At 47.9% G+C, this 9,052-nt stretch overlaps 1 protein-coding gene across 1 annotated transcript in view; it reads right to left on the reverse strand.

The window, feature by feature from the left end:
- NTSR2 (neurotensin receptor 2) overlaps positions 1 to 6,868 on the reverse strand; it is a 12,236-nt gene extending 5,368 nt beyond the window's left edge. Inside the window, 1 exon segment of the mRNA XM_017853363.1 lies at positions 6,187 to 6,868. Within this exon segment, the coding sequence (XP_017708852.1) occupies positions 6,187 to 6,810 (624 nt within the window). The 5' untranslated portion in view covers positions 6,811 to 6,868.
- Between the last annotated feature and the right edge of the window lie 2,184 nt (positions 6,869 to 9,052).

The following is a 9,052-nucleotide window of genomic DNA, read 5'->3' on the forward strand; positions in this document are numbered from 1 at the left end:
GACTTCCCTGTGTTCCCCCTGTGCACTAGAGAGCAATCAGTGGGACTGGAGCAGGAGGCCAGAGAGCTCCAGGGAGAAGTGAAAAATAAAAGATGAAACTGGTAGGTTATCTGATGGATCGGAACATACTGAAAGAGCATTTACGCTTGTGATAGAGAAGCTAAAAATGAACTACAAATAGGTATGTAAAAAAAACTATGCAAATGAAAAAAAAGACCATACATTATTAACTGCAAAGAAAACAAAAGTCCTTGGATTAGAAAGAAAATGCAACACATGGGTCATCTGTGAAGAATGTTTACATAGTCACAATTACATAAATACTGAACATAAATTTAACCCAGCACAGTGGTAGAATTATACTGGAAGGAGGATGGGGCCAGTGTGTGTTGGGTGATGGCGGCAGAGGGCAGGAATAGGAATGTAGAAGAGTAAAATGCTCATTTTCTATAGGTGTATAAGACTGTGGATACAATTTAAAACTGAGAAATAAAGCTAGTGTGCTCTTTAGAAATATGGAGGCAAAGAGGGCAAGAGACAAGAACACATGGTATTTGCCTCTCAACTAGAGAAATAGAGAAATGAATCAGAGTGTGGAGAATGACGGGATTGCTGTTTTCCATCACACACCTTGGGTTATCATTTGATACTATTTGACTTAGAAAACCAAATTTATTTAGATAATATCCTGTGTTTTAAATGTTTACTTTTAAAAGTTCAAAATCAGTGTGTTCTACAGTTTCTCCTCATCAGTTCTAAGGCTCTCTTCCACCTTTCCCTTAGCAAACATTTTAAATACTGAGCTGCTTTTTTTTTTTTTTTTTTTTTTTAATGAGACAAGGTCTTGCTCTGTCGCCCAGACTGAAGTGCGGTAGTGCAATCACAACTTACTGCAACCTCTGCCTCCTGGGCTCAAGTGATCCTCCCACCTCAGCCTCCCGAGTAGCTGGGATTACATGAATGTGCCACTACACTACGCCTGGCTAATTTTTGTATTTTTTGTAGAGATGGGGGTCTCACTATGCCGCCCAGGCTGGTCTTGAATTCCTGAGCTCAAGCAATCTGCCCACCTTGGCTTCCCAAAGTGCTGGGATTATAGGTATGAGCCACTGTGCCTGGACTAACTGGATGATATTTAATACCACTTTAAAATCAGTAGGAACTATCTGAATTGGACCCTGTGCCTTTTTATGGAGTTATCATTCATGCCTTTTTATCTTAATGTTTGCTCGCAAATAGCAACACTGAAAGAAAAATAAAACACTACCTATGACCACCAGTTTAGTTTGTTGAGGAACCAAACAGGTTTATATCAGTAATGACATACTTAATTACTATCGGTTTGTAGTTTTAATGGCAGTCAAGACAAAGATCAAAAGTAAAAATATATTTATACATTAGTAATTAATCTTTGGGAGCTTTAAAATCTTTCTGGGAAAACTACAGTTTTCGTACTTTCAAAACTGTGAGCTTTTTTCTTGGACAAAAAAAACACTGATTAATATGAACAGTGAATCAACTCACTGATGAAATATTAGAACCAAAATATCCTAATTTGAGTCTGGTTATTTTGTTGTGTTAACATACACTGTATGTTTCAAGTTAAACATTTTTAAATGCACTATTTGTCAAAAGATGCTGTTCGACTGACAGAATTCGTTTCACAGCTTCATTGCTCCAGCCAGGTTGAACCATGTCAAGGAAACTATGTGAGTAGCATATTTAAGACACAAACATTGCTTGGCACTGTTGTTTTTTTTTTTCCCAAGCTTGTCTCCCTGTTAGGAATAGCCTGGAAGTCACCACTCCAGACTGTGACAAGTGGTGGAACACGGCTCCCAGGCATTGTGGAAATATGGTTCATTGTCACAGCCATGCCAGGGCTCAGCAGAGAACTGCACAGCCAGGTTGGAGCAGCAATGCGCTGGCTCTTCTGCTGCAACTGGGAACCACGTGCCGGCAGCTGGGAGGTAGATTCCTGTACCTGCTGCTCTGTGCTTAGTGCTAACTTGTCATGGGGCTAAAGGTTACTAGTGTGGATGATAAAAAATATTGGTTCTGACAGTAGTTCTGCAAATACACACTTTATAGACCCTGTATCAGCAGCTCTGGAGTAATGTCTTGCCTCAATAAGTAGCTCTGGGACTCAGAACCAGAATATTACAGCTGCTAGGTCCAGATCTGCCCAAGCCTTCAAAGGTGAACAAAAAAAATAGAGTACCACTCATATCAGTGATTTTGACTCATCTTTACTCAGGATCTTTACTCATAGTTAGAGTATTGGCAGGTTCTAGATCCCTATGCAACTCCCAGTGGTCATGCAGGCAGCAAAATGCATCTAGGATGGGAGGTGATGATGACCTCACTATCCCCCAAGGTAACTGAGCTGGCTTCTTGTTTGTTAGTAACTCTGCACCACTAGCTTGTAAGTCAGAGGTCATACAGAAGCCCTCCTTCCCTGTCAGCGTGAGACAGAAAGACTTTCTGAAGAGGGAGGGCCCGTGGGTGCTCAAGCTCGTGAAGGAACCACCTTTCCTCTTGGCTTTGTAGACGCGACCCCGAATGCCTCAGCCTACTTTGCAGTCCTCAGATTCAAACAGGTCCTCAAGTTGTTCCCACTTGCCTCTGAGGCCAAGAAACCAGGTCAAGGCTGCAGGAAGGCACTCAGTCACTTTAGCCCTTGGGATCCTGCTACCCCAGCAGCAAGAGCAGGACCTGAATTGATGTGGCAAAAGGAGGATAATACCCCTTGGTAGAGTGGGGTACCAAGTGGTAGTGGGCCAAAGTGGTGGGAAGACCTGGGAAGATCTCCTGGGCGAAGAGAGCAGAGAGATGAGGCTGCGGGTCTCCAGCTGGCCCTGTCCTTGCTGGTCCTCCCACTGTTGCCCCAGAGGCCACAGGGACAGCTACTGTGGGGTTCCTCAAGCCTACCACACTGTCATGCCCCTTCGCTTACTCATGCTCACATTTTTTAAAAAATATATACGTATATAACTTTGTTTAAAGAGTAAAGATGTTTTCAAAGCAAAAAAGTAAAAATAAAATAAAATAAAAAAACAACAAACAAAAAGTGAACCTAGGCCGGGCGCAGTGGCTCATGGCTATAATCCCAGCACTTTGGGAGGCCGAGGAGGGTGGATCACAAGGTCAGGAGATCGAGACTATCCTGGCCACCATGGTGAGACCCCGTTTCTACTAAAAATACAAAAATTAGCTGGGCATGGTGACACGCGCCTGTAGTCTCAGCTACTCGGGAGGCTGAGGCAGGAGAATCACTTGAACCCAGGAGACTGAGGTTGCAGTGAGCCGAGATTGTGCCGCTGCACTCCAGCCCAGCGACAGAGCAAGACTCCATCTCAAAAACAAAACAAAACAAAACAAAAAGTCAATCTAGAGAAGGCAAATGGAGCTGAGTTATTACGAAGAGGCCAGGGGTGGAGGAAGGAGGGAGCTTGATGATGAGTGAGGGGAGGAGGGAGGGAAGCAGGAGAGCAGAGCAGGTAGGGAGGGAGAGAAGACGGGACAGGTGGGAAGGCCCTGATTCTGCTTCCTGTGAGCCAGGCACTGTACTAGGCTGGGAAGGGAGAGCTGGAGTTAAACCCTCAGGTGGGAAGAAAAGGCAGGAAAGGAAAGAAGGTGAACATTTGTTGAGGACCTGCAATATTCTGGGCAATTCCACATGATCTCATTGAATTATCATAGAGGATGCCAGAAGCCATGTTCTTGCCCTATGGACAGACCTGGGCTTGTGAACCCTACTCACAGACACCCAGAGGCCTCTTTTTGAGTCTGGGAAGAGCAGGAGAGAGAGGGGCTCCTGGGAGCCCGAAGCCCCTGATTCTGACCTGAGATCTCAGCTGCCCCAACATCCTTGCTTCAGTTTTTAATTTTGGCTGAAGCTGCCTCCAGTTCTGCTTCCATCATTTGCAGCATAGAGTTCTGACTACACCCCTCTCCAGCCTCTTTTTCCCCTTCCACAATGGCTAGAGTTTTTCATTTCAGAAACAGATTATGAACCTTTAATTTTTAATTTTTATTTTTTGAGACAGGGTCTTGCTCTGTCACCCCAGCTGGAGTGCAGTGATGCAATCATGACTCAATGCAACCTCAAACTCCTGGGTTCAAGGGATCTTCCCACCTCAGGCTCCTCAACAGCTAGGACGACCAGGCATGCCACCATGCCCAGCTAACTTTTGTACTTTTAGTAGAGACAGGGTTTCACTATGTTACCCAGGCTGGTCTTGAACTCCTGGCCTCCCACCTTAGCTTCCTGCCTTAGCCTGCCAAAGTGCTGAGATTACAGGCTTGAGCTACAGCACCATGCCTTATAAACTTTTAAATGCCAATTTCCATGTGTAAAATAAACAAAGAAACAAATACATCTTCCTCAGGCATTTGGTCCCTTCATCCCTCTCTGCAGGCCAGATCCCACTCTCCATACCCCACATCCACGGGAGACTTGTGTCCTGATTCCAGGTGCCCATTGGAGCCCCCAGACCCACGGGAAAATCACTGCAGACAGTTATTCATAGGAGATTCCATGTGATGGGCAAGCTGTGTCTGGGCTGAGCCTGCCAGAAAGGAACTAGGAGAGGAAGATGTTTAAAGAAATACGAGGTGACAAGTTCAGTGGAGAGAAGGCCCTGTTGCCAGGACAGCCACTCCATAGAGGTATACTTCTGAAGATGACTCAGTGGCCTCCATGGATTCCAGGGGTGGGACTCGGAGACCTCCGTGTATTCTGGGGGCTGGACTGTGGGGCATGCTCAAGATCTGGAAGGATTCTGTCCATGGAGAGTCCGTGTCCCCTCCACAATGTTTAGATTGAATGGGAACAAAGCGGCTCCACTGAACACCCATGAAACCTTAAGATGTTGCCTGCTCCATGGATTTCTCCCGGTTGTGAGTGAAAAGCAGGTTGGTGAGTGAACACCTTCCTTGAGGCCCTTCGGTCCCCTACCCCTGCCCAGGGTATGGATGAGCAGACACAAACAAAGGTGGGGTCTTCAGGAATGAGGAGAGGGTATAGAAAGAGAGGGGGGACTTTAGAGAGGGCCCTTTGACCATGTAGGCAGGCTGGGCTTCCAGCTGCAGGAGGCAGCTTAACATGAGAAGGAGCCTCACCTGGGGACATGGCACTAAGCAGCCGCTCAGGAGGCTGCTTAGGACGAGTCCCGTAAGGAGCCTCCGCACCCTCCATGTGCCCTGATGAATTCACACAGTAAACTCTCCCACATACCCTCATGTGCCAGTGTGCAGAGAAGGGGTCCTGGCTCCACCCTGCTTTGTTCCTTTAGGTTTCCTGGAGGCCCAGCAGGGCCTGGAGGGGCCTGTGCTTTCTCAGCCTTTCCCACTTCCCCAATGTGCTGGATACACGAGATCATGGTCTAATGTGACTAGAGCAAGCAACCAGAGGACACTGGGTTGTAGAACGATGTGGAAATGGAGACAGACACTTAGAAAGGTGAGCATCACTTTCAGAAAATGCATTGTGAAGTGCTGCAAATACATCATATGCTGAGAGAATTCGGAAGACAGGGGAGAGTCCCTGGAGTTGGGGAAGAGGTGAGAGCAGAGCTGCACTTTGGGGAATAAGAAGGGTTGGAATCAAAAGCAGAATGAGCTTTTGACTTAAAAGTCAGAGGCTGGGCATGGTGGGGGTTCGGGGAAAGTGGGAGCAAGAGGTGCTGGGGGACAAGTGGCCTGGGGAAGGCAAGGCTGCCAGGGAGAAGGTAACAGGAAATGAGGTTAGAAGCCTGATCAGGCCTCTGGAAGAGAGGCCGGGAGTGCCTTCCCCTCCCCACCTTACCTTCAGGGAGGTCCTCTCCAGAGCCATCTGGGGGACCCATTGGAACACAGACTTCAGGCTACCGAGGCGGAAACCCGGGTGGGTCATGGACTCCGTATTTTCACAGGCTCTGCAGGCCACTTTACGCAACTGCAGGCCACTTTACGCACTGAACACCACTCTCGCAAGAGTGGGAACATTTACTTTGGAGTTGATTTTGAATTCATATCGGGATTTCTCTCAATGCTTCCCTTTGGCCACGCCTCCCTCCATCTAGTAAAATGGGACGAGGCAACGAGACCCAACTTTCTGGGTGGTGGCGAGCATTAAAGTTGAAAATGCCTGTTCCCCGCGGGAGAGGGGTTCCCTTCCCCCCACTCCTCCCCCTCACGCCTTACCTGGATTGAAGACTTGGAGCACGGTGCGGCCTCCACCAGCACGGTGCCACACGCGCGAGGCGGCTCCGCCCGCCCGCCCGTCTCCAGCTCGTTCTTCTGCCCCATAATGAGGGCCATGGGCAGGGCGAGGCCGAGCGAGGCGGCCCACAAGAGCGCCACCAGCCGCTGGGTCCGGCGCGGCGTCAGCAGGCTGCGGGCACGCAGGGGCTGGCACACGGCCAGGCAGCGCTCGGCGCTCAGGCAGGTCACGCTCAGCACCGTGGCGTAGGCGCACAGCTCGCGCACGAAGTAGTAGCCGCGGCAGCCCAGGTCGCCGAAGACCCAGGGGTAGTGGAACCACACGAAGCTGTAGAGCTCCACCGGCACGCCGACCACCAGCAGCAGCAGGCCTGAGAGCGCCAGGCTGAGCACGTGGTAGCGCAGGCGCCCAGGGCGCCGGGCCCGCGCCTTCAGCACCACGTGCACGGACAGCGCATTGCCCGCCGCGCCCAGCGTCCAGATGAGTGCGTACAGCGCGGTGAACAGCACCTTGGCCCAGAGGCGCGTGTCCACGCCCAGCCGGGCGTCCAGGCTCAGCCCCAGGTTGGGGCTGGACCGCGGGGGCCGCGGGCTGCTGGTCTCCATCCCGCTCCCGCGGCCGGCGCTCCCTTCCTCTCACTGCCCGGAGTCTGGGCGAGCTGCCTGGTTAGTGAGCACCTCCTCTTCTCTGGGAACCTCTAGAACTGGGAGGACACGCCCCCGAAAGGGTGTCCCTGAGCCAACGTGGGACCGCGAGTGCCAGCCCGTTAGCGTCGGTCACACGTCTGGGTTCTGTTCAACCCAGGGAAGCGCGTGCTGATGGAAAAGGGGTTCCTTTGGGGGCTGATAGTCACGAGTTGGGCCGGACTCCATCACTTTCCAACTTTGTGATCTTGGGCAAGTTTTTTAACCTCTGTGAATCTGGTTTTGCAACTTTATTATCGACACTGCAGGATTTTTGGGAAGATGAAATGAGCGAATACGTGTGTGGAAGTTTCTACCTGCAGCATAAATAGACATGGTGCTTTCGTCTCGAGCCTTGGCGCTTGTGTTGCTTTGTGTGTGTGTGCAGCTCGGGAGAGGTCTTCGGAAAGACTTTCCCAGCGGTTCTTACTAAAGGGCTGTTTCAATGCCGCCCTAAGAGCCCCAGGAAGCTCCTTTGTCACTGAGAATATATCTTCATGGTGCCACACTTTCCCAGTCCTTTGAGAGTGTCATTCTCATGGAGCTAGGGGATGAAGTGAAAAGTGTTTTTAGCATGTTTTAAAACCTTTCACTTTTCTAAATTCATGCAGAGCACCAGAATTTTAGAGCTGAAAGGCCCAGAGGCCTTCTTATCTCATCAAAAAACCCCTGGTATTTGCTGGGGGGCAGAATTGAAATTGGAACCCAGGGATCCTGACTTTTTTGTCTTCAGCAAAGTTGTTATGGCCGGGTGATAATCAGTTTAATCTTCCATGTGGGCATATAACCATATCTACGTTGAAATTGAGATTATGTAAATATACTTTTACTGTGCACAATACATTTATTGAAATTATAAGCATTTATTGAATGATGAGAATCACTAACAACCAGGGCTGGATTCTTAGGCGCGTGACTGTGTTTTTGCACAGAGTCCCATGCTTGAAAAGGCCTTGTCCTGAGTCAAATGCTGTTGTCATCTGGGAATTCTGCATCATTTTTGAACAAGGAACCCTGTGATTTCATTTTGTATAGAGTCTTGCAAATTATGTAGCCAGTTGTAACTACAAATGAGAACATCCCACAAGGAAAGTAAATTGAGCAGAAGTGGTTAGACATGTATTTAGTCTGATGTGTTTTGCAATTGAGGAACAAAGAAAGGAAGAGGGCTTTCTTTGTCAGAATGTGTGATTTTTTAAATTATTTACAATTCCTTCCTAAATGGTATTTTGAAGTTTTAATTTTATTTATTTATTATTTATTTTGAGACAGAGTCTTGCTGTGTTGCCCAGGCTGGAGTGCAGTGGCACAATTTCCGTTCACAGCAACCTCTGCCTTGAGGGTTCAAGAGATTCTCGTGTCTCAGCCATTCGAGTAGCTGGGATTACAGGTGTACACCACCAGGACTGGCTATTTTTTTTTTTTAATTATTTTTAGTAGAGACAGGGTTTCACCATGTTGGCCAGGCTGGTGTCAAACTCCTGGCCTCAAGCAATCTGCCTGCCTCAGCCTCCCAAAGTGCTGGGATTACAAGTGTGAGCCACTGTGCCTGGCCCTGAAGTATTAATTTTAAAAGGAAGGTCATGTCCACTTAATTTCTTGTGATCTCAAGGAAATTAAGAGATGAATCAAGGCCCTAAAACAATAGGAGAGATGATGAAATTGCTGGGCAGTGGAGAGGCTGTAATGATACACAGTGCTTGTTTCTCTGAAATCATTGTTTAGAATAATTTTATATGGCATCTCACAGGCTTAAAAGCTTTTAATGAGTTAATAAACTGCTACAGATCCAACTGTTTTTTCTATATAAAAGTCTCAGTATATGATGTGAAATCTGAGACAAAATAAAAAATGTTTGTCACGACCACTGCCCAGCTCTGTCCCTGTTTCAGCTCTGATTGTGTTCCACCCGAAGACTCCTCAGAGGAGAGAGGGAAGCCCATGTGAACGGGCAACAGAGAAGTTCGTGTGTAATACATGATGTTTGGGGTTGAGAAATTATCTCAGAATAATTTTTTTAATATCAAGCAATATATGCCTTTCCTGTCTGCTTCCTCTTTTCTGTTACTCTAAGCGATGGAGTGTATCATGCTTCGCCTTTTGCTTTTGTGCCAGCAACTCAAAATTAAATGTAATATTTACCCTGGTATCCTAAAGGTTAACA

This window comes from Rhinopithecus bieti, unplaced genomic scaffold (genome assembly GCF_001698545.2).
Source record: "Rhinopithecus bieti isolate Rb0 unplaced genomic scaffold, ASM169854v2 scaffold_1530, whole genome shotgun sequence".
Taxonomy (NCBI): Eukaryota; Metazoa; Chordata; class Mammalia; order Primates; family Cercopithecidae; genus Rhinopithecus; species Rhinopithecus bieti.